The sequence below is a fragment of the Columba livia genome, chromosome Z (genome assembly GCF_036013475.1).
Source record: "Columba livia isolate bColLiv1 breed racing homer chromosome Z, bColLiv1.pat.W.v2, whole genome shotgun sequence".
Taxonomy (NCBI): domain Eukaryota; kingdom Metazoa; phylum Chordata; class Aves; order Columbiformes; family Columbidae; genus Columba; species Columba livia.
This window is the reverse complement of record NC_088642.1, coordinates 15,113,631-15,139,316: the sequence shown is the minus strand read 5'-3', so window position 1 is coordinate 15,139,316 and position 25,686 is coordinate 15,113,631. Positions and strand designations below refer to the sequence as shown.

At 39.1% G+C, this 25,686-nt stretch overlaps 1 protein-coding gene across 4 annotated transcripts in view; it reads left to right on the top strand.

The window, feature by feature from the left end:
• Window positions 1–25,686, top strand: part of ANKRD31 (ankyrin repeat domain 31) — a 66,506-nt gene that overhangs the window by 5,232 nt on the left and 35,588 nt on the right. For 3 of the 4 annotated variants that reach the window (XM_065047334.1, XM_065047333.1, XM_021292229.2), the window contains 10 exons: window positions 3,245–3,291; window positions 3,961–4,055; window positions 5,045–5,085; window positions 11,495–12,148; window positions 14,071–14,291; window positions 14,617–14,741; window positions 17,422–17,598; window positions 20,150–20,292; window positions 22,702–22,846; window positions 24,970–25,031. In XM_065047334.1, the coding sequence (XP_064903406.1) occupies window positions 3,245–3,291; window positions 3,961–4,055; window positions 5,045–5,085; window positions 11,495–12,148; window positions 14,071–14,291; window positions 14,617–14,741; window positions 17,422–17,598; window positions 20,150–20,292; window positions 22,702–22,846; window positions 24,970–25,031 (1,710 nt within the window). Of the gene's footprint in view, window positions 1–3,244; window positions 3,292–3,960; window positions 4,056–5,044; window positions 5,086–11,494; window positions 12,149–14,070; window positions 14,292–14,616; window positions 14,742–17,421; window positions 17,599–20,149; window positions 20,293–22,701; window positions 22,847–24,969; window positions 25,032–25,686 lie in introns of those variants that run through there. The other variant, XM_021292234.2, reaches the window with a different exon arrangement.

The window sequence follows — 25,686 nt, the reverse complement described above, 5'->3', positions numbered from 1 at the left end:
TGTAGCGCATTCTCTCTGTGAATGTATCTAAGTCTCTTCCCTGGCCATGAGCTTTAAAATTTGAGCAACAAACCCATGACAAAGATGAGGAAGTCACAGAGCACAAACCTTTTAGCACATTCACTTCAGGAGCTGAAAGATAACCATCTGGCGTGACCATGCCAGAATACACCCTCGGTTACTCATTATGAGATTAGCTGTGATCCAATGATTGGACAGTTGTTTCTTTAAAAAACAAGAGAGATAATAATCTGAAATGCAGAATAAAATGTCTGCTTGCGTGATGATCGGGTCATTATTCTATTCTATGGATAATTCTGCATTCTCAAATCTACTAATTTGCCCACCTTGTAATATATATGCCACAGTTGGTAACTAACCCATAAACTTCTGTTAATTGAGCAATCAGGTTTCCACCTGCATATGACAGGCTCAGGAGAAAATTAGAAACAAACAGGTTTCTACTCTTTCACTGAGATTGTTTTAAAACCTGTGACTGTTACACTGTCTTTAGTGCTGTGGATTCACCAGTCTGAAGACCTGCATCTATATATCCTTATTCCAGTATAAGACATTTTTTTAAAAGAACTAAACTGACTCCTAGATGACAAAAAATATATTGAAAAAAGACATTCCTTCTGCTTAAGCGGGTGATTTTACAGAGCACTGCAGGTTTGCAAACGAATTTGTCTCAACTGGCAGTACAGGAAACAGTGAAGAAAATCAGAACGATGCTGTTATTTCAGAGGCTTTTTTCCATAAGTTTATTTTGCTGCTTGCATGTCCTAAGGTTGTCTTGACTGAAGCTTATCACAGTTTCCTAAGGACACAGGGAATGAGGGAAGTGCCCATTTCTGAAGAGAGAGGGAATAAGGGAAGTACGCACCCTCTCCCTGTGTCCTGTGGAAGCTGATCTGGCTGAATACTGCCTAACCTGAGTGGCTTCATGACTCTCACAAGAGTCTACAATCCCAGTAAGGGATTCTTCCAAGTCTAAGGACAAATCCCCCGTCTGCAAAAGGAAAAGTCAGAAGTGCATAGAAACCTGGTACTTTTCACCAAATAGTTGGGTAACTGTCAGCATTTTTTTTTTGGTGAGACCTATACAGCATGCCACTGGCAGTCTGGTCATACATAGCATGGGAACGGTATGAAATAAAATCTTTACTGAATGCTGTAAGGAACAGTATTGGCTTGTCATCCCTGATACTTGCATGTGTAAATTGCAGCAGTTTGGTTCTTCAGCCACTCTGAGAGCCAACATGGAATGTGCTTACATAGAAGCTTTCCTTCTGCTGTGTCTTCAGATGTGATCTTATATGAATACAGCATCTTGATGTGATGTGAGGGTTGTGCAGCCCAGAGTGGCTGTGAAATTTTTCAGGAAATGTCACATCTCTTCAGTTGTTCCACAGCGTCTTGCCTTTCGTTGTACTTCAGATGGGTTGGGGAAGGCTTGGGATATGCAGTCCTGTCTTTTATTCTACCATGTAAGAGACTGTAAGTAAGACTTTTCTTCCACCAGAGATGCAGTAGGTATACAGACAGATTTTGTACCATTCAGGTTCTTTCCAGCTGACAGGTTGCTTCCATTATTTATTAACACCCTTTTCCATAGTTTGTTCAGGCAGTCCTCACAATTTTAAGTTTGTGCTTTCAAGTTTTCCAGGCTTCCCCCCCCCCCCCAGTTTGATGAAGTGTACCTAAAGTTGTTAGGTGGCCTTTACAGCCTTTGAGCATTAGTCTTTTTGGGACACATCCGGGGTCCCCTGAGATGATTTGTTCTATAAATAATTGCTCAAATGAGAAAGATCAGTTGAGTTTTGCAGGAATTTCCTGACCAAAAGCAAAAGAGAAGGACACAAAGCTGTACCCCAGTACTTGTAGTCAGTGGACACAAACACTATTTGATTTGAGAAGATCTCTCAGTCTGCAATATACTGGTTTTGCTTAGAACCCAGTTTTTTAGCAGAAAAAAGCTCATTCTTCTTCTGAGATATAATGGTAGTTGATTGAGCTTTGAGCGTCTATCTGAGCAATGTTAGCCAGAGAGGTTTAGTAGTTCTGCTGTCTCCGTGACCTCACTTGCTTTCTGGATAACGTTCTGTGTAAATACCCTGAATTGTACAAAGGGTGTGTTAGCAAAGTGAGTAACTTTCTGCCAACTACCCCATTGCCATATTTTGGAACTACATCAGTCAGTAATTGTTGCACAAGCTGTTCTAAATAATCTGTTCTGTTCCAGGGAGCCTTTTAGTGGACTTTTCTACTGGGTGATCTCTACCTGTTGCTCTTTAGGTCATTGCTTAAATGGTTGTTCTTATAGTGTTGCTAATACCTTGTGAAAGTCAAAGAAGTGATCACTTGATGTCCACACCAAGATGTTATTTCCCAGCGTTTTCCTAGGACTGTGAATGTTCTTAGCTGTATGTCAATGATTTGTTTAAAATTGAAGCTAGTATGCTGGTGGTCTACTAGTAATCCTCAGTCTTCGTTTCATAGGGAAGAGAACTCTTCTGCAGTTCACTTGCCTATCTTAATCATTCCTAGGTTGCTTTGGGCTTTACATAAAGGCTCATTTTTCCATACTGGAGAAGATCTCTCCCTTACGTACAGTCAGAGGCACAAAAAGTGAATCCAGGCTCCTTGTACTAAAGAGTTTGAATTCAGCTCCTGGTCTGACATTATCTCTGTCTTTATCTGCATGCCCTTTTCTGTGTCTGCATGTGGCAGCCCTGCCACTGAGAGCTTGCTGACGTACAGGTCTTAACAGCTAAGTTCCTTAATTCTGCCTTTTTCAAGGGTGTTGAGAGTTATATACTAAACTCCACAGTCTCTGGAGCAGCACCCACCCCCAAAAGAGAGAATTGCTACAAAAGGCATTAAAACTGGGATCTGAAATAAAAATGCCATGTATTTTGGTCTTCTGATGTAGAAAACACCCTAAGTTTAAAGCAATCATATCTTACTTACATAGGCATGTTTTCCTTCTGATTGAGTCTTGTCTTTCCTACTATCGATTTATTTTTGAACATTTATCTCAAAAAGCACAAATTGAAAAAAAATATTTGAGTGGAATGGCTTTTATATCTTATTAGTAATGTATGTAAGAATCAGATTAAAAAATTCCATTTCCCAGCTTAGTTACAGAAGGAAGAAGAAAAGAATGTAATAAAGCTGAGAAAATAACTAATGAAGTACTTTGTTTACTAACTTGTTGGTTTTGTCTTTTATTTTCATTCAGGTACCTCAGGAGGCATACGCGTCTGACCAGTCTCAGTCTCTACTGCAGTGAGTATGATAAATCACACAGGAATTCCAGTCAGGCATACTGTAATTAAGCAATTTCAATTTGCCTCCATTTGTATGTTATTTTATTTTTGGTGTTCTGTTGTGAAGCATTTTTCTTGTTTGCTTAGTGAAGGATCTCTGTTTCTGTCAGAGGTAATTCTGTGTCTGAGTCAAACTGTATGTGTGTTTATTTTTATTGATGGTATTACCTTAAATGGTATAATGGCATAAGCAACAGGAATGACAGTAAACAACTCGGGGGAAAGCTTTAGACAAACAAATACAAATTTGTAATAATAATATTAGACCTTCTGTTCTTAAAAGCTATGGAAGGATTTCAGTAGAAGATGGATTTATACTAGAAATACAGAAAGAAGTAATAAAAAATAGGAAAGGCCATTTTTTCTCTTATAGAATGAGTATACAAACACATCTTCCAACCCTAACCATTCTGTGATTCTGTGATCTAGTTCCACTTAGTAAATCTGAAAGTCTTTGTTACTGCATGTCCTTGTAAAGAGATGTCTGCCTTTAAAATAGCTACAGTTGTTTCCACAAATATTTGTAAGTAAATTTAAAAAACCCAAAAGTACTGCAGAAATTTTCATAAGGTGAGCAGATTACAATTGTTTTTGAATAACAACTTTTCATTGTATTGTTTAATTCTAGGGATTGGATAAACTGTCCATCATTTACTGAAAATATTTCTAAGCCTGTTTTTTCATTAAATGCTGTAGTAGAGAGACAGCAAGATGATTCTGTAGGTATGTTGTATTTTGTACAAAACTGAAAGTTGCTCTAGGTGTGGCAAAATAATTTGAGAAATTGAAGATTAGTATCTATGTATGTTTATTTAGAATCTGACTGTATGTGTCTTTTACAACAGTTGTTTAATTTTCATAGTTGTATTTCTGTAAGTATTATGTTACAATTGTTTGAAGAATTAACTGTTTTCCCAAGCCGGTGGTGTATTTCCAGCTTAAAATTCTTTTATTGCTGTGGAATTTTCTGGCAAAAGTTACAGGGCTCATGGTACTCAAGTCCCATATGAATATGTAAGGTAAGCACGGATGTAACAGTCATTGAGGGTTCCTACATGATGCTTACTAACATAAGCAAGAATCGAAGATGTGTAAGAAGGGAGAGACAGAAATGCTACTTGTAATTCCCCAGATCTGTGTGTCTTCTGCTGCTACTTCAGTTGTACTTGTCTTCATCTGTGCTCCCAGTAGTGCAAGACTGCCCCATCTGTTTTGCTGTCTCCCTGTTTGAGCTAATTTTGCTAACCCAACAGAAAACTGTTCACTTTATATCTGGTTAGGAAATACCCAGGGGGTCATGTGAATGTTAAAACATGGTGATAGGAGCAAGGGGATTGGGATCAGCCCTTTTCAGAGGCAGTAATTTATTGGGTTGTTTTAGCCATGTTGTCTAATTGCACTGTAATTCCAGAGGGCAGGGGATAGGTCTCATCCTGTGGAATAGGCAGCAGTTCCACCTGCTGATAGTGTTTGGAAATGCAGGCCTTTAAACCACAGTGAAGAAATGTCACAGAATAGCCCTGGAATATAATTCGGTGACTAACAGAGCCCAACTAGAAACCGTATTGTCATTTTCACTATGGAACGTGACTATAGTAATTTTTAAGGTTTGAAACCCCAGCCTTAATCAGGAAGTGAGGCCATTTTATTAGAGATGAGAACTTTCAGAAGTGGAAATTACAGCTGAAATATGTTTACTCTCCTAAATTTAGATATTGAATTGAATGGATTTCAGAAAGATTCAGAAGAAGAGGTTAGTATATTTTTACAATTGAATGTATATAAAATTTAATTTAATTTCATTAACATTAGAGAGTATTTTACTGAAAAATACCTGGTTCTTTCATTTTTAAAAGCAGGCACGCAACTTTTGAAACTGACACTGAGCGCATTAGGTTAAAACAATGTAAGAGCTAACTTTTTCTGTTTTTTCAGTAGGAACTGCAGTTATTAAGCTTGCAGGGCACAAGGGTAGAAGAGTAGCAGTAACAGTGAAGTAGGAAAGACTGTGACACAGACTATGTAAGGGCTGTTACTTAAACTAAAGTAATGAAGACATTTAGTAGCTTAAAACATGTTTTTCACCAATGAAAGTGGTGGGAGAGACATTAGGAAGGTATTTGAAGAGGAATCTTTGGGAGTAATGACTTACTTACGGCCAAAAATAGGTAGTACTAATCTCTTTGATATATCTCTTTGGTAGTCCTGAAGCTGCTCATGAGTGATAGGTTTCACTGCTGATGAGGTAGAAGTGAGGGAATAACCTTGGAGCTGCCTTTCCCCTCATTTGTTGGCTCCTTTCCCAGCGATACTGCATTGGGGATGATTCCACTCCAGTGTGGGCCTGTCTGTTTAGGTGTTGCAAGGTACTGCCCATCTTCTTTGCCATGTGCTTCTGATGCTGCCTTTGTGCCAATACTAACACTTGTTTGACCCCCCACATGAAGTAAGTTTTGAGGAATAACTGTCAGATGCTCTTCAGTTTTTATAGCTGGCTTAGTTTTCAGCCAAGTTATCTTCTCAATCCAGCTACATCAGTGCAGCACAAGAGAGGATGTGGAAATGCACAGCTGAAGGGGAGTGCAGGGATGGAGACTGTACCAACACTAACTTAGAGAAGCCTAATGCAACTGGAATCTTACAAGTGTAGCTTACAAATAGTACTGATTATTTTAGTAAATGTCTGCTTGCAAGCACTGCTTTTGCACAAGAAGAAAGGAAGGAAGGAAAAGGAAGGAAGAAAAAGGAGGCAAGAAAGAAAAAGGGAAGGAAAGGAAGCAAGAAAGAGAGAAAGAGAGAAGGAAGAAGAAAGAAGGAAAGAAAGAGAGAGACAGACAAACCTCAGAGAGAAGAAGGAATTCCCTGACAGCTTAGAGAAAACACGGTAGCAAAAATTCTGCAATATATCCATGTGAACCATCCAATCCAGAAATATCTTGAGCAAGAGTTGAAGATTCTGCAACCACCAAAATAAACACCCAGTGGTCAAATCTGCCCTCGATTCCTCTCCACTTCCCCTTCCAGCACTCCCTTCATTCTTGGTTTTCAGTCACTGAAATCCAAGCAGATTTCTCTCCAGTTAGCGGGGGAAATGCTGGCATCATTGCATGAAGGGGTTCTTGGCCTTTGCCTCTGTGTCATATGATTGTGTGCTGTCACGTGCCACCGCAGTGTTGCTTAATGTCTGCTCTGCTACTTCTGCGTTATCTCCTTCTGTTGCCCCTCTGAAGCACAATGCCCTCTTTGTGCTTTTTGATTTCTAGTCTCAGTTGATCCCTGACCGGTTCATTGCTTTCAGGTCTGTGTATGCTGAATGAAAAAATTGTTACTGAAATTTGCTCTGTTGCCTTTTTCACAGCAAAAAGTAACTGGTATAACTAACTCCCGTTGCAATGTCATGGACAGTTTTGAGAATTTCTGGAGGACTAGTGGCATCAACAGCATGGTCCTAGAGAAACAAGATAATCATACTGGGCCTGCCGTCTGCAGCTTCTTAGGAAACCTCCCATTAACTTACAGCTGGATACCAGTTCCAGTATTTCTTCTCTGACATTCGAGTGTGGAGCAATTGATAGCAATATGCAGTGTAACTGTTTGCTGAGATAACCTGCTTAATGCAGAGACCGTAGCATCACCACTCTTCTGTCTAGTCCCATAGATTTGAACCTATAAATAAAAGTTAGAATTCTGTATAAATTGAAGAAGGTGAACAATATTCTGGGCTGCGTTAGGAAGAATATTGCCGGTGAGTTGAGAGAGTAGGTCCTGCAATGAGAACTGGTAAGGCCACCTCTAGAATTCTGTGTCCAGTTCTAGGTCCTCACTACAAGAAAGATACAGACACACTGGAGCAGGTCCAACACAGAGCCACAAAGATGGTTAAAGGACTGGTGCATCTGATTCTGTAAGGCCTTTGAGAAAATCCCCCCCAACATTGTTCTCTCTAAATAGCAGAAATATGGATTTGATGGATGAACTTCAGCGGATGAGGAATTGGTTGGATTGTCGCGTCCAGAGGGTACTGGTCAATGGCTCTGTGTCTTGATGGAGATCAGTCATGACCGGCATCTCTGAGGGGTCCATACTGGGACCAGTGTTGTTTAATATATTCATCAGTAACAGAAGCAGTGGGATTGAGTGCACCCTCAGCAAGGTTACATATGACCCCAAGCTGAGTGGTGCAGTTGACATGCCTCAGGGACAGGATGCCATCCAGAGGACCTGGACAAGCTTGATAAGTGGGCCTGTGTGAACCTCATGAGATTCAACAAGGCCAAGTGCAAGGTCATGCACCTGGGTTAGGGCAACCACTGATACCAATACAGGCTGAGTAGGGAATGGATTGAGAGCAGCCATGCAGAGAAGAACTTTGGGGTGTTGGTTGATGAGAATCTCAGCATGACCTGGCAAGATGTGCTTGCCACCCAGATAGCTAACTGTGTCCTGGGCTGCATCAGAAGAAGCGTGATCTGTAGGTTGAGGGAGGTGATTCTGCCCCTCCACTCTGGTAAGACCCCACCTGGACTCCTGCATCCAGTTCTGGGGTTCCCAGCACAGGAAAGACATGGAGCTGTGGAGAGGGTCCAGAAGTGGCCACAAAAATGATCAGAGGGCTGGAACGGTTCTGCTGTGAGGACAGGCTGGGTGAGTTGGGCTTGTTCAGCCTGGAGAGGAGAAGGCTCCAGGTAGACCTTATTTTGGCCTTTCAGTACTTAAAAGGGGGGCCTATTAGAAAGATGGGGGCAGACTTTATAGCAAAGCCTGTTGTGATAGGACCAGGGCCTGTTGCGATAGGACAAGAGCCTGTGCTTTTAAAATAAAAGAGGTGAAGTTTGAACTAGCTATAGGGAAGAGGGGTTTTTTTTATGATGAGGTTGGTGAAACTCTGGAACAGGTTGCCCAGAGAAATGGTAGATGCCCCGCCTCTGGAAGTTTTCAAGGTCAGGTTGGATGAGACTCTGAGTAATCTGATCTAGTTGCATGGACATTGGACTAGATGGAAGGTCCCTTCCAACCCAAACTAGTCTATGATTCTATGGTCTTTCATATGAGGAGAGGGTGAGAGAGCTAGGATTATTCAACATGAAGAAGGCTTTGTGGGATCTTACCACTGTGTATGAACACCTGACAGGAAGGAATGAAGATGAGGGAGCTAGAATTCTCAGTAGCGCCCACTGATAGGACAAGAGGCAGTGGACACAAATTAAAAAGAAATCCCATCCAAACACAAAAATCCCACTTCTTGTCTTTGAGGTTGGTCAGACACTGGAACAGGTTGCCCAGAGAGGCTGTGCATTCTCCACCTGTGGAAACAGTCAGAGCATGAGTGGACATGGTCTTGGGCAAACTGCTGCAGCTGACAATGCTTGAGTGGTAAGGTTGGATTAGATGATCTCAAGAGGTCCCTTCCAACCTCAACTGTTCTGTGTTTATCTGTGCTTCCCTCATGCCACAGTATATTGGAGGAATCTTCAGCTCAGTGTTCTCACAAAACCTGGTAATGTTTATCCTTCTGAAGTTTTACAGTGATTCTCCTATACATATGTATTGAAAACCTGAACTTCTCTGTTGTTGTCTGACTCAGAGCCAGCAGATACAGGAGCCCACTTAACATTTCTACTCCATCCTTATTATTTATGCTTCAGTATTAGTCCGGTTTTATCTTGTAACATTTGCAAGCCACAGTCTGTGACGCCAAATAGCCATCAGTTTCTCAGTAACTTTTTTGATGTTCTCAAACACGTGGAAGAAAAATCCTCTCATGTCATGGCTCACTCAGTGATGTGAATGCACTGCCGTGTGCTGGAGCTGACAGGCTGGATTTAAGCTTTCTCATGTAGTGCACAGTGAGAGGTGGGCATCTGAGGCATGGCTAAACCGGGCTCACTCACTGGCATTTGGTGCAGTGAATTTATTAATGCAGAGTTTTATGTCCCCGGCCAAGTAAATTTGGGGTTTTTGTTTTAGATGAGACCTCTGCTTGACTTCACTGTCCATCTGCTTCCTCTGGTGTGCAGTTCTGAATCAGCTGAGGCTGGAGTTGACTGTTGCTGTGCTCAGCTGTTACCCAGTGTGTGCTTACTGGGTAAGATGGGGAGCCAAGGGATTCTGGGCTAATGCTAGAAGGTTAGCAGGATTCATGCCTGGATTAAGGAACACCTTGGTTTGAATTTGTAGTGGGAATAATTGAGACACGAGGATGGTGGGATTTAAATGAAGGCTTTCAAAGTAATGTGCTCAGGCTCAGTCGAAGAGATTCACAGGTGCCTTGAGATAGCTGACATTCAAACCCTAAAAAGTATTAACAGCCTTATGCCAAAGAGATACCTTTTACTCTTTGGAATTCTTACATAGGAACCGCTTTCTTAAAACACAGCTCTCCTGGTCAGGGATGGACCTGAACCTGCATTTACCTCAATATTTATGTTTTACTGCTGAGCTGCTGACTGAGAGGGAATCCTGCTCCTCCTTTGAAACTTAGTGTATTCTGACTGTATTTACCAGACCATAGTCCACCGGAGAGAGAACTCCCTGTTTTGTTTCAGTTCCCAGCTGGCTCAGCCTTGCTCCTGCAGCAGCTCCTCTGTTCCTTTTCAACAGACAGCTGCAGGGCCCTTAGGCACCGGGACTTTAATTGTCTTTATAGGTAAGTGGCAGCTCAGAATGAGTTTTAGGGATGGAAAGTTTTGACTTCTATTGTGTCTTGTAGATTTTAATGACTTGTAGAGCAAGTCTCACAGGATTTTGCCAGCAGAAATGGGTGCTCAAGAAATTTAGGCATCTGTAGTTTGATAGAGGTTTTGTGATCACCAGTCACATTTAAGTATTGGATTTCAGTTGCCATTTGGGTTTTTAAGATCTTGCAAAATCAGTAATTTATGCCTGCCTGATCCTTCTCCACTAGTGTAAATATTTCACCTACCTTTTAACAAATGCACCAAGCCTTTTTTCTTAGGAAGTTTGTAATATATATACACACACTGTTCATACCACTGTTCGTCAAGTACAGAAAGTTATGCCAGTGGGTTTTTTCCTCAATATTTTAAAGTCTGCACAAATGAGAGAAGTGGTCTAAAAAGAAACTGTAATTCAATACAGAAAAGTAAAAAGTAGTTAGTACTTAAAAAAGAGCAGTTAACTACACAGTTACAAGATGGGAAACAGCAGACAGGGGAATAATTTTTCAACAAAGAATCAGGGATTTATAATGGCTTACAAACTGAATGTGAGTCAATGCTGTCAGATTTCTGCCCTTTCTGTTTAATTTTGTGTGAGTATTATCAAAATTATGTTACCAGTGGTTAAAGGATTCTTGTACTACTCAGTATTGCCACTTGCTGGCAGCAAGAGTCTGAAAATGTATTGAAAGAGATCCAGTATTACTAAGCAACAGCACTATTATGTACAAATGTAATACAGAAAAAATGTTTTAGGTCTGCTGAGGCATCTGATTTTCTCCTGCAGAAACATTGAAACAGGGATAGGAAAAAAATGAAAAAGCTATTAATGGGTATAAAAAGGGGTGCATCTGTTGAAAGCAGCTCAAAGTAAGTAGAAAAAACAGTAGCAGTGTTACTTTTCCAATAAGATTTATGGTCTTGTGGTTCTGCACTGGGAGTGGAAACTCAAATGTGCAGCCTCCAAACATACTCCTGAGGATATGAACTGGAGCTTCTGAGGCACAAATGCTCCATACCTGTGTTGGATCCATATAAACACATAATCAAAAGTCATATATTGTGTTTTACTAACTATGCTTTTTATATTATTGTGAATATGTTCATTTTCATTATTTCTGGGCAATGGAAGTTTTTAATGCATTTCCTCTAAAGCCCTTTAACACCCTCAGGTCATTGGCAAGGGCATAATATCTTTGACCTTATAATAAATTTAGTCTCTCTTACTCTGGATTTTCACTGCTAGGGAAAACAACAGCTGAAGTGCTCTGGTTTTGAAATGGAGACCTCAGTCTAACCCTTGTTAAGAAACTGTATGAGTTCTTAGGGAAGGCTTTGAGTCTTATAGTTTATGCAAAAAATTGCAAATTAAAGTATGTATATCTATATATATGGATTAATTCTTAAGTGAATGTTGATTATTTGATTTTTTGAGCTGTTCCATTCCTTTTTGTAAACATTCTTTTTGATGTTTGGATTTTACAGAAATTAAGTAATGAAGATGTCTTTCCAGAAATAAACCTCTGTCTAGATGCCTTTCTGGAGCATACAATGAAGGTTCCAAAGGAACAGGCACCACAAGATATATTTCCACTTGTTTTAGAAGATTGCCAGAGAAACTGCATGACAGTTGTTGACACAGATAACAGAGTAGAAGAACATTCCCCTAATAATGATACAGATCTTTCACTGACATCTCTAGGGAGGATTTTCATGGAAGTATTCGCAGAACAGTGTATAGAGACTGGTGAATTGGAAGTGAGTGATTTGTTGAGATCCCTCAGTGATTCTGAGAGTCTTCAAATGATAAGCCCATTGCCTGATACATTAGAGTGTAAGGGTCATGCCTTTTCCTGCGATCCATCAGCAGATGAGAGCAGTGATGCTCTGCCAATAGAGCTTGTGACAGCTCTGAATGCCTTGTCAGGATCTGTAGTACAACCTGTCACTCCTCTAGTGCCAAATGTGATTCAGCCTAACGCCGAGGGAGAGACATTAAATTCAGAACCCAGTATTCCCCAATTAGATGATGATTGTACACAAATAACAAACGTGATTGAGCCTCAACTTGCTATAATTCAGCCAGAAGAAATAAAAGCCTTAACAGGATCTACCTTGCAGAGGACAACAAATGAGCAAGTATGTACACAGTTTAATTAATATTTGAAAATTTATGTTTATCATAAAATATTTTATAGAATAGCCAAATTACTTGGAGATATGAGTCTTAGGAAAGACTCCCTTTCCCTTTTCCCTTTGCTTACCCCTTCTGCTTTTTCCTTCCCTCCAGTTGATCTTTAATAGGTAGCTAATTTCAAGGTGGTGAAAGGTCTCTAGGCTAATTTTCTCAGAACCATGGCAACTTACAGAGCTTTTTCAGTGAAATGCTCATTTCTGAAATTTGTAGCACAGCTGTGTGAAGCTTAGTGTATGGATTTACTCAGTTAAGATTGTGAAGCAGGGTCCTGTGGGAACGAGGATCTATAACCTCTTGTCACTTAATAATTGTTTCTAGCTTTTTTTTGTTCCTCCATCTGCTGTTCTTCAAGACAGAAAATAGGAAGGCGATTTAGTGGGGGAAAAATACTAGTTAATTTTTCAGTAACTGTTGAGTTCTAACAGTATACTGTATACCTTGGTCTTTTCTCATCCTTGTTTCTTCAGAGTATCCTTGTTGTGGTGAAACAAGTACCCAAAATATAAGAGCCTGTATTGTCCTGAAGATGCAAGCAGGATGCTGGATAGCCCATTTATTTTAATATGTGGTCCCTTATAAAGCAAATAGGTGTTTGGTTGGGTTTTTTTTTTTCCTTTGACATGTTTTTTTCTTCTCCTCCTGCCCTCTTCCCATAGCATATGTAATGCCATGGAAAGTACTGCATTGATAGTTTTGTGAACTAAAATATCTGTTGTTTCCCAGTTGCCATGTTAACAGGCATCATCTCTTGGCCTGGAGGGACCACTTATAGGAATGAACTTCACCACTTCAGTTGCCTCTTTGCTGAATATGTCAATTAAAAATATGAATCAGCAAAACCTCCATTTCGGTCTGCATCCTAAGAAAGGATTAATAAACTATTCCGCTTCACTTCAAAAGAATTTGTGTGCATGTGTGCTCAGGGTGTGTCCTAAGAGCTTTCAACATCACTCATACGTGTAGTAAGCCAATGAATACCCAAGTTTCAACAACCTGAGTGATACTCAGCAGCATGTCACACTCATTTGTCTAAAACAGTGAATAAACTCAAGTAACGCAAATTAACTGCCATGTGATGATATATCTTTAGGGCAGGATTTCTCTCTCTTACTGTTAGATGAGTCTCTGATATACACCAATCGTTTAGGTTCCCCTTTGCACAACTTAAGACGAGGTGAATCACTATCATCTCTTGAAAGTAGCTCTTCCTCTTTGTCAGTGGTAGGGGTAAGGAGAATGCCAAGTGTCATCTAGATCCCTGGCTTTCAGAAAGCTGAATGTACGTGAAGTGAATCTCATCTGTGGTGGCTATAGCTCAGGGACAGTATGTCTTTAGAAATAACTTCTCAGCTGGGAGTAACTGAACCCCAGGCAAAACAGAGTGCTTGATCATGCACACATTTCTAGGCTTGTGTAAGAATGAGTTAAGATGTGCTAGCTTAAGACATCTTAAACATAACTTTATTTTTTAGGACAGGAGCACGTGTCCATAGGAAACTGAAATAAATCTGTTAAGTCTAGCCAAACAGCTTTCGGATAGTAACAACTTTTGTTTGCTGTCAGCCAGCCTAGATTTATTATCTAAGTTGCGATTGTGAGTATCCTGATTCCCTTGGCTAATTCTGCCAGGGGCATATTGTGCAGCATACTACTTTGGGACTTCCTCTCCTGTGGCAGCCTCTGTCTCTTGTATCTGTAGCATTCCAGTTACTCACTTAAGCAACCCCTCCATTATCTGTGAGCACACATGTAATTCATAAGACAATGATGTTCTTGGAACTATTATATATGCAACCCTTAACTGCATGCTTACCAGTTGCTTGTAATATTTCTTCTTCTTTTTTTTTTTTTTTTTTTTCCACAGCCTGTGAATGGTCATCAGAAAGAGAAAGAAGTAATTTCAGGTTACTGGGGTGCCACCTCTAGTGAAAAGCAAACTGGGGAGGGAAGTTCATATTCAGTGGAGGCTGCAACATGTACAGAAACAGCCCCAACAACAATTTCCAGTCATTGCCAAACACTAGCAAAGATTCAGCAGAGGATGTGTCACAGTGGCAGTGCAAGAAACAAAGCTAAGGATCTTGAGTATGGCAAAATCATGCATAATATTCTTAAATAATTTTTTAAAATTAATGTTACGAATACAGTGCATGCAGAGTACTCGTTCCTCATGTGAATTACTTTAAATGATCAAAAGGTAAAGGTTTTACCTTTTATTTAATGTTCTGGAAGTTAGTTTCTCTCTTTATTTACTCTTTATTCAGTAGTACCTGAGTTAGCCTATATGGTTGCATGCTGTTACAGACTTCCTTTAAAAATCAAATACATTCACATTCTTAGCTCTACTATAAACATCTGTTTATATAAACAAGAGAGTATTTTTGTTGATTCTAAGCAAATCTTTTGTCAGTAAAATTCAGAAATCTGCTTCTAAAGACAAGCAGGATCTAGAAACCAACATATGCCAAGAAATAACTCTGAACAAGGATAGAAAAGCTGAGCAGAGAAGGAGCAGGAGAATCAAAAACAAGCTGAGTAAGATATTGTCTGGTGTTTATCATACAGATTATTCTTTTATTTTAAAAACTATACTGAATCAAATTAATTCCTAACCTCTCTAATATGTTGTGGATGGATTTCTTTTAAAAAGATGGTACAAACATTTTAATAATTAAAGTTATAGATAATTTTCCTTACTTGTTTAAACCTACATAATAGCAACCTAACAGTTGACTTGTTTGCATAAACTCATTAAGAATCATGAGAATTTTTTCAAGATGCAATTTTTATCACAGTGTTAAATATGAAAAAATACAATGTACTCTGAAAAGTAGAAGAAAAACGTTTCTATGCAGATTGAGAATGTAGGTCCTTTTATACATTCATGTATCCTTCAATAATCTAGTATTCTGTGAGCAACATGATTCCAAGGGCAGTGCCATCCCGAAGAATTGGCCTATACAGAACAGTTTATTCTGTTTTGGATGCCTGCTGCTGTTATGCTGTCTGTTGCAAATATAGGATTATAGGGCCTTCACTACCACTGTTATCAAGCACTCTTGGAAGTATTTTTCCTTGCAATTTCCTTTGTCAAATGGTAAGATTGGTATTTTTCATCCTTTGAAAATACATGCAGAGAAATGTTTTGCCTCGCAGAGGGAGTGTGTAGAACAATACAGAATTTCCTCACTTAAGAGCTCACTCCATTACCTTTAAGATTGGGGGTCTTAATTTTTTGTTTGTTTGTTTAAGCCCAGTTAGTCTGGATTTATCTGTGCATGTACAATCAGTTAAACAGCTTACAAACTTTAGAAGTATTTGAATTGTAACAGCTACATTATAGATCTTAGAAAATATGAATAATTCTACCTTGAATTAACAACCCTTCTGTTTTGCAGGGTTTTAGTTATTTAATTAATGGAAGCACCATTTTAATGAGATGTGAAATTGTATGACTAACTGCTTATCTATTCAAATTGACTCAATTCCACTCAAAAAATTGACTCAATTTCCACTCAAAAAACAAGCTATGGGGTTTTTAGCATGATTTCTGCAGAAAGAGTTGTACTGCCTATAGTGGTAACTTTTTGTTAACCCAGTCTAACAATTTTACCTCCCTTTTGCATCAGACCTAATAATCTAGAATCTGTAAGTCATCTTAGTTTGGTAATTCACTGAAAAAATAGCCTCACAAAAAGTTTAAGTTTGGATCAGCAGGCATCAGTTGTTTTGCACAAGGTCAGACACAAGGAAGGCGGTAAGGAAGGCAAGGTACAAGTGATGTGAAATGGGTCCTCCTGAAGTAGCAAGTTGAACTGGGTTAAGTGTAGCATGAAACTGTCCCTTGTTCTTTGTATGTCTGTGTGGTTCAGTCTCTCCTGAACTGCCTGGCTAGGTTAGACCAGCTTTGACTACAAACTGAAATGATTAAGGTCTTGCAAGGCTGAAGAGGTAGAGGAGAGGGACTGTCCATGTCCTCAGCTGAGAAAAGGTTTTGGGTAAACCCATATCTATTCTATATATAGGTATCTATGTATCTACCTATATATAGGTTCTAAAAATCTACACAGAGTCAAAAACTTAAGGTTGGGAATTAGTCTGAGCTCACAGTGTCTCACCATGCACAAAACAGCCGAGAGTTTTGTGAGTTCGAGCTTTAGGAGAACTATGTGTTTTAAGGTCATACTTAATATCTATTTCTGGCACTCAGGTGGAGTTTTAGGGCCAGTGAGCTGCATCTGCTACAGCTTGTGGAGAAGAACAGTGTATATAGCCTGCAGTCCCCAGATTTTTCATTAGTAGATCGATGAATGGCCTAGGCCATGCAATGTGCTGTCTTGCAGGCAGTCCAGCTGTCCTTTCCTTCCTCCCTTCTCTCTTCTCTCCTTGTTTTTCAGAAGAGGCAGTAGCGAGGATGCTCTTCTCCACAATATGAAGGATGCTAGGTTGGTACTTCTGGTGAAGTACAGACAGCTCATCTATGTATTGGAAATTATTTCACCCAATCTGAAAACTGTAATGAGTGAAAAGAGGAGAGAGCATTTGTTTTGTAAAACAATAAACTAAAAGTTAAAAAATAACATCTTTTACATTTTATTTTTTTACGTTTAGGTCTCGTATCCCCAAGCAGCTGTTCACCTTTCTCTCTTTGCAGAAATGTCTGAGCTTGTTATGAAGTAACGGGGAAAAGTAGTCTCAGGAAGCTAATCTCAATCACTATCCTAGTGTAAATACTCCTTGCTCATGAAGCAGAGATTTTAAGATGTAAACAAATACAAAAGAACTGCTGATAAATTTTACTTTTAAAAAAAAGATAAATTGGTGAAAAACTGGCTAGCTGTTGAAATGCTCATCTTGTAATGAACTGTAACTTAGAATAGCAGTTTTATCATCCAGTAGGAAACAATGCACTTTGAAAAAATGTCATTAAAAAGGAAAAAGTCTAAGCTTAACATACTTTTACCAAACCGTATTTCTGTTTATTCAGTTCTGTTGGAGGTTTGGTATGGAATTAACTATAGCATCTTTTATGGAGTGGTATTATTATTAAATTGGTAGTTCATTTTTTTTAAATATTTGTTTCTACTAGATTGAATGAATATATATTTTTTTTTTTTCTCCAGAAAGCTTATTTACTAACTGTAGGCAAAGTGAAGCCAAAATTACAGAGGAAAGGTATTTTTCTGTTCAACTTATCTTTTACATTATTTTTCAGGAAAGGAAGCCCTTGCTACTACTATAAACCCTGGTAGCCCCATTTCAGTTTCAACAATGAGAAGGAGAAATACTTATGGTGAGACCTTACTGCATAGAGCTGTTGCTCATCAAGATATAGACCTTGTACGTAAGATAATAAAATCCCATGGAAGTGTGAATGTTCGGGATTATGCTGGTAAGTTGCAATAGTTTTAAAATACTGTTTTCAAAACAAGTATCTACCTGTAACTAATAAAAGTGCATATTATGAGTTAGTGCAGTGGACAAGGCTGTAGGTTTGTTACTAGTTGGTAAATTATTAAATTTCTATTGGTTTAACTTGATAATTGTTCATGAGAAAATATATAGACCTATGTATAACTATATTAAAACAGGAAATTTTGTGGAAAAAGTAAGCAGTTAAAAAATTACAAAGTGATGCAATTAAGTGTACTTAGCCTTAGTTCAAGAATCCTGTTTATGCTTATCACTAAACAGTCCCTTAATTAAATAATTAATGTACCGTTTTTTAAATATTTTCTGGAACATATCAATAAATGGGGTCAGCAGCAAATTTCAGATTTCTACAGCATAGTACTGGTGTTTTAGCAAACAAAATGACTTGTCATAAGTGTTAAATTCTGCTAGAGGTAGATGAGAAGGTATTTTCTTGGTAAGTTTCAAAGCCACCTGCCAACAACAGGGAAATATTGATAATGTGGGTTCAGCTGTAGCCTCTGTGTGCAAGTGAACTAAAGTGCACTGATGCCAGATGTTGGCATCAGGGCTGCTTCCTTTTTCTGCCTGTGCATCTTTTGACAGGCCACTGTTTCTTCATCACTACTTTTTGGTGCAAAAGGAGCACAACTGTACAAAATGTGTTTTGGTTGAACTCCTAGAAGAGATGAGGCACTTGACCTGGCCCTGCTTCCTTCTTTTATAGTGAAGGTGGTGCAGTCAGAAAGAAGTGTAGTTGCCAGACTTGTGCCACTTTGAAATGTGCTTTGATCTCACCCTCTTCTGGAATCATTGTTCTGATTACTGTATTCTACCTCAGTACCTTTTCTCTTTCTTTAAAGCCTTCCAACAGTGATTATCTATATTGCAGCATAGTATTTGTCCTTATTCCTGTGCTACAGTACTCTGCTTCAGTACCTTACTGAGTTCTTGTGTGTTTCTTTTTTTGTTTGGTTGGTTGGTTTTCCCCTTTCTTTTTATTTCCTGGACGTCAGTATGTAGGATATAGACAGCATGGTACAGATAGCATCAGTGTGAGTCTCAATTGATGGTGCCTTGAAGGAGCCAAAAAACAGTTGCAATGCAACTCATGTTTCTCCTTCATCTTGAGCATGCATGGTGTCCTTGGAGAATCATGTTGCTAAACTCTAATGATCATCAATTGAACGTGTTGCACGTTGGATATTGCAGGGGCAAATACCAGATAGAGGATACTCTTTTTCTGAGAGAGAAATAGGTACTTTCCACTTAGTGAAACTTTTTATCCTTCCCTTAATGGATTTCAAGCTTTTGCTCCAGGATATCGAGTTACTAGAGTTCCTAATGAAATAGGCTCTATAAAATGTGAATGTTTTACAGATGATCCTGTCAAAAAATGTTTGTCTTGAAGCACTGTTGGCATTAGACAGTGTGGTCAAAACTTCGTTGAATTTCAAGCATTCAGGAGCAAAGCCTAATTGTACAAAATTTTTGGGCAACCTGATACAACATCTTGTGCCCATAACAGACCCAATTCTGTATAAATATACAATATTCTTGTTTGTGTGGTGTACAAGAGAGCCCAAAGAGTTTCTCTTTCCAATGAAATTAAGATAATTTTGCTTAATGGGCACAGAACAGTCTTAACAAGTCTAAGTCACTTATTAATTTGTCTATTTAGTATGTGAATGAGGCCTAGATAACCTCCTGATAATAGAAGATGGTTGAAGAGTGAGGCTGTCCATCAAATTGTTCTTCTGGAGGGCATGCTGGTTTGAGAGGTGGAAGATAGGAAGTGGAAGATCCTCTGTCTTTTTCCCTTCCTTTTCTCACCTTAGGAAAAAACTGTTACACAATGAATGTTTAAGTAGCTGATACAAGGCTATGCTAAGCCCAGTTCAAAGGATTACATGCCATCTTTTATTTTTCCTCAACACCTCCTTCATGAATAAATCGTTCTGTGGGTCATGAAGCTCATGTCTTGATTTAGTTCATATAGCTGGGAATGGATAGGGAATTTCAGTAAGGATTTTTCACTGATTCATTTGAAAACTCGAACCGTTATTGGATAGTCTTAAAAAACGTTTTTGTTTGGCAATAAAGACTCCAGGTCTTTATTTTATCTCTTCTTTCTTACCCTTCAGCATGGCTGTGTAAATAAAACAGTGCCATGAAAAATTATGTTGTTCTTAAAATAGCTTATACATTTTATTCAGGGACAAATTACTAACATGTGGGTGTAATCATTTTTACTCTCTTCCTTCATAACACAACTATCAAATATAAAACTAATATTGTTACAGCAGCACCTGGTTCTTCAATAAGTGCAAATTTTGACAAAAGAATGAGATCTCCCAATACTTGTGACTTTTTGATAAACATTTCTTCGTGCAACTTACTGTAAAATGCATCAAGTTGTATCTTTTCAATATATCTGCTGAAATAGTTATAAAACAGACAACCTAAAACTGACCTAAATGTTAATAAATTATTTCATCCAAATGTGAAATACAGCATTTGCTTTTTCGTAGGCTGGACTGCACTGCATAGAGCAAGTATGAAAGGCTATTATGGGATAGCAAACGAGCTTTTGAAAGCAGGAGCTGATGTTAATTCTAGACAAAGTGAAAAAATAACACCATTGCAAGATGCAGTTAAAGAAGGCCATTATGAGGTATATTCCAAATTGAACAGAAATTATGGTTTAGAAATAGATATTATAGTTGTTGTGTCCTGAAGGTCACATAATATTTTTACATGTGGCTGGTCTTTTCAGATTGTGGGTGAATTTAGGAGCTTGCAAGTTGTTTCTGCCCAATTTCTCTTCAGACCATTGCATGCTTTGCAAGATTTGTCCAAAAGTAGAAATCGTTTCTCTAACTGTTTAGGACAATGGCTGAAGTACTGAGGAATAGACTGCTACTGTTTAATACTTCGTGTTTCAGTGATTTTGTATCACCTTGCAGAGTAATTTATGACCTGAACATTCTTCTGGAGTTTTAAAGACTTTTTTTTTTTCCCCATGATTTTGTAAACATCCGTGTATGGAATGCAGCCACAGCTATGCACAGGCACTTTCTGTCTATTGACACATAGCATGGAGAGTTATGAAGACATGGCTTTATATTTTGCATGGTCTTATTCAGTGACACGGAATAGTCAATGTGAATTAATTATAAGTTTTGTTGCCAAATACTTTGGTTTCATAAGCCTGTATCTGAATTGTGGGTCCTCTTTCAGTCTGTCAGTGCTTGCCTCTGCCTGTATGTTTGTCCACGTTGCTAGGGTGGCCCAGATTTCGATAGGAATTCTGTGTGTCCCTTTTACCTTCCTGCAGTTTCTTTCTCTGTAAATGCATATATGCTGCCTAATATTTATTGATTTCCAAGATTTTTGTTTGTTTGTTTGTTTTTTGTGAGGTGTAATAAGTTTTGTCCCTAGACATTTGCTCTCTTTCTGTTTCACAACTGAGATAAGAGAATCTGTTTCTCCCCAGGTGTCCCTGGAGCGAAGAGGAAGGGTGGACTTTAGGTTAATAATTTTCCCTGAAACCTGAGAGCCCCAAGCTTGGTTTTCAGTTTGTGGATCACAGACTCTTGCGGGTTCATGAAATATTTATAAGTTCTGTGTCCAAGGCTATGTATGAAGGACTCTGCATCTTCGCAAGTAATATTTAGGGGTCAGCAACTTGGATGATATTGGAAGAACACTGATTTCAGCTAGGTCACCTGGAGCATACCCACATCACTCAACACAGAGCTGTGTTAGGAGTTATATGAGGTGATATGGCCACAGGGAGTGGTACTACACTGGTGGCACTGTATTTACTCAGGAGCAGCAAAAATTGTCTGCAGTGGTCTGTCAGACTTAATTTCTGTTGCTTCTGACTAGCAGTAAAATAGTGATAGTGACTCAGTAATATGTATTTTGGTAAAATAGTATTTGGAGCTGTTTCTGTCAAAGCTACCTTCTCTGCATGAAGTTATTGTAGATTGGAAATACACTTTCGACTGCATTATCCCTTTCTGCACTTGCAGTATGGCAAAATTTATTTCTTATTTCAGAAAAATGGTAAGTTTCTGAAAGACTTTCTAATAGTATAGCTAAAGGGGAAAGCATACAATTGTGATGTGTAGCTAAAGATTTCATTAAGGAACAAGAGTTCTCAACATTACTCATTGAAAAAATCAATAGAGTTGGGACAACTTGTGAAGCCCAAGAGTTTTTTTGCTGTGAATTGAACCCTTTTTTATTTGCTCTGTTGTCAGGAGAATATACAAATTGAGAAAACTTCACTAGCAATTTTCTTGGTAGCAAACTGGTTACAAGTATGAGAGACTTTAAATGTGTGTGTGAAGGGTGTGAGTCAAGCTCAGTCTGAAATGATAACACATGCTGAAGAGAGACATGCAGAGTAAAACCACACTAATGCTGGAATAAGACTAGAGGGTTATGCACAGAAAGGAAATCATGAGAGTGTAGATTTCCCGTGTCTTGAAAACGTATTCTGCAAAGGTACATGGAACATTTTGCTGAAGTGTTAATTTATTGAATAACAACAGTCAGGCTCTATATATGTACTGAAATCATGATGTGGGTAAGACCACCCCAGTGGGTTTCACCTGACGAGATGTATGTTGCACATCTGAAATAGCTGTCACAGTTTCACTTTTGCAGTAGCAGGAGTCACAATAGACACACCTAGAACACAATTTATTTTATCCTGGAGTAGGTATCTGAAATAGATAAGCTGACTCCTATCATAAATTCAGTGGTTATTTTCTACCAGTTAAGAGCCACGGGGGTATGAATCGTACCCTTTATTTTTGGAGACCTTGGCTTAATGACATCAGGTTAATAATTAGAACAAATTTGTAAAAATGAAGAAGACTATAGGATAAAGATGCATCTAGGGTAATGCTTGGGGTATATTAACTAGAATAGACCAGGATTATTTGTCATAGGCCTTAGGTTTGGTTTTAGCTGCTCATGTTGTTAAGTACAAGAGAGAGAAGCTTGCATAAGGAGGGAGTGTGGAAAACACTGTTGGAAAAGAAACAATCTGAAAAGTTTATTTTTCTAGGTGGCAGCATTATTACTTTGGTATGGAGCTGATCCCTTAATAAAAAATGAGATGGGAAAGTGTGCATTAGATGAAGCTTCTGACCAGTCTATGAGGAAACTGCTTGAACACTATGTACAAAAATCCAGAAGACATTCAGTATCAGGTAGGAGAGAATTGTTCTGACGTACCATCACCACTACATGGAGAGATTCAGAACATCTATTGCACTGTATTTCCTTAATCACTGCTAGTAATTCCACGGGCTTTACTGGCTGATGCCTGAGTACCAGTGAGCACTCCTTACTCAGCACAGTTGATTACACATTGTCAAAGTATAAAAGGTAATAATACCCAGCTTTTTCTTTTCTGCCTTTAAATTTGAAGCAAAAATGTGAAGCACAAATACTGTTGCTTAGTTAAGTGTACGATGGGGCATGGCTGAACTTGCTGATGGTTGAGGTGTGGCTTAGAGCTAGAGATATAATTTGGTTCTAAACTGACGTAGAGGCTGCATTTTGAAGCATCTGTAAGATAACAAAATGGAGGATTTAGGATTAGATCTAGATCTTAGGGGTTGCCACGCCTTAACTGCTAGTGTTGGGTGTGGGAGTAGGGTAAAACTGCTGTAGGTAATAGATAGTGAGCTTGCAAGGATTCAGTGGGTGAACATTTTAGCTAAGGTGAGAGTTGGATCTTCTACAGTCTTAAGAACTAAGTTGAGGAAAAGGTTGAGAAGAGGCTGCTTGGTCAGGGGCAGGTACAAAGATGTGCCACAAAATAAGCCTTGATTAGAGTTAGAATTAGGACTGTTGGGCAGCAGTGGGCCAGTGTGGGCTGTGACATGTTTAAGTCTGGAAGGAGTCTTCAACCCTTAGACTATTACTATATTACTCCTCCATGTGGGTGGTGATGAAGCCACAACACATAGTGCAGAGGCAACCAAAAGAGACTTCATGGCCTTGGGAAGGTTAGCAAGGGAATCTGGAGCACATGTAATTTTTCCCTCTCCCAGTTGTGAGCAGCAACACTGGAAGAAGAAGATGGGCTCAGTCTATTAATGCATGACTCCGTGGCTGATGTCACCACCACAATGTGGGTTTTTCGAAAATGGGATGGTCTGTATGACACCAGGTTTGCTGACATCAGATGGGGTTCACGTTTCTCAAAGGGGAAAGAGGGTCTTTGCTCACAAGCCAGTGGTGTGCGTTGACAGAATTTTAAACTAGCCTTGAAGGGTGAGAGGATAACACCAGGCTTGCCTGTGACAAGCAGTGAGATGACACACCAGGGTTAGAAGGACAGGGTGTTAGTGAGAGCTAAAAATACGTTCAAAATAATGGTTTAGATTATGGTTTGGCTTAATCATTGCTCAATAGCTGGGCCATTGGTCTTAATTTAAGACTAAGACTGGCAGGATTGAGTGGACTAACGGTGATCCTAAACCTAGGGTTAGCATCTGGCATGGCAGATTCCCAGAAGTGGTGGAGGAAGAGTTGCCATGCTGTGAAATGTCTGTTAAATTTAAGGCTGGTTCCAGCATGAGTTGCTGGGTGAGCCTTAGGGCTGGGGTTGGGCTTCATGTTGCAGTACAAAGTAACAAAGGATGATTAGCTAGATTTTTTTTCAATATGATGTGGCTAGTCTAGGTTTAAGAACATATTGGCCAGAAGTAAACAGAGCTTGCGTGGATTAAGTAAGTATATTGGTGTCTAGGGTAAGCTCTTGATAGCTGGTACAGGCTTTTTATGCCATTTCATCAGCACAGCTGGAGCACTAACCCATCAGCAAGGCACTGAATTGGTACTGGGGAATGTTCCTGCTTATTTTTACACCAACAACTTGTCTTTAGCTACTCCATTATTTTCCCTGCTCAAATATGCTATACAAGGAGACATGTAAGCCATCACTGGCTTCAGAAAAGCCTCTTGGGGATCAGGAAAGCCTATTAGAAGTTAATGAAATGCAGTAGCTCCTCTAAGTTTCAAAAGAATTGCTCAGGTCAGTAATCTTCAAAAAAATTTGGAAGCACAATGTCATACTTCACTGTCATCTGTCCTGATTCATACAAGATGCCATCTGCAACAAAGATCGGACTCTGAGATTTTGATACGTGTTGCATATATTGATATGTTTTAGATTCTAATAAAAGCTTTATGGCTTGATCATTTTTCTGGATAGCTAAATGTCGTAAGTATGGTTACACACAAGAGTATGGTCACAAGGTGGTATATAGGTAAAGAATTGTGGTCTCTCTCAATTCTCGTTTCTTTCTGTCTTTCATTTCAGGTAGAGGTGACTCAAGAAGTAAGTTGAATACTCAAAGTGCAGAGGATACAGACCTGCACCAGGTACATCATTACAAAGAATATTGATGTTTATTTGATGCTAACCTATTAAGGGCTTAGTAACAGTCTTCACTAAACTAAAGCAGATGTCTGTTTCTGACATGTTTCAAAATCAAAACATAAGGTACAAAATGCTTCGTACCCATTAGGGACTGAAACAGAGTAGTATTCAATGTCATACTAATTCTTTGGTGAGCAGTTGCTGATCCTTACTGGTACTGGGATAAGCTGCAGTGTCATGAAGATGCAAGACAGAGGCAATTGGCTGCCTTTCAGGTACAGTGGTTCTTGCTGAGTTTTTGCAAGTGCTGCAGAGGTAATTTACAATAACCACAGCACATCAGTGCCTCCTTGTACTTGCAGAAACCTGACTGAAACTGTGAAATGTTGCCTGACTTGTAGCAGTAGGATAACTGCTTCTTGTCTCTGTGTAGCAGGTTGTTTTGCGGTTGCATAGTAAAGGGTTAGGGAGCCACTGTCTTGCTTGTTCTTGGTTATACAATCATGCCCTGAGACTTCCGTAAGATGCGGGAGGAGCTTGTGCCTTGCAGGAAGACAGGACACCATGATCAGCCACTTGGGTCTTAATTTGTTTGTGTATAGCACTACAGCGTTTGATACTAAAACCTGTATTCTCCCCCTCATGTTTTCTCGTCTT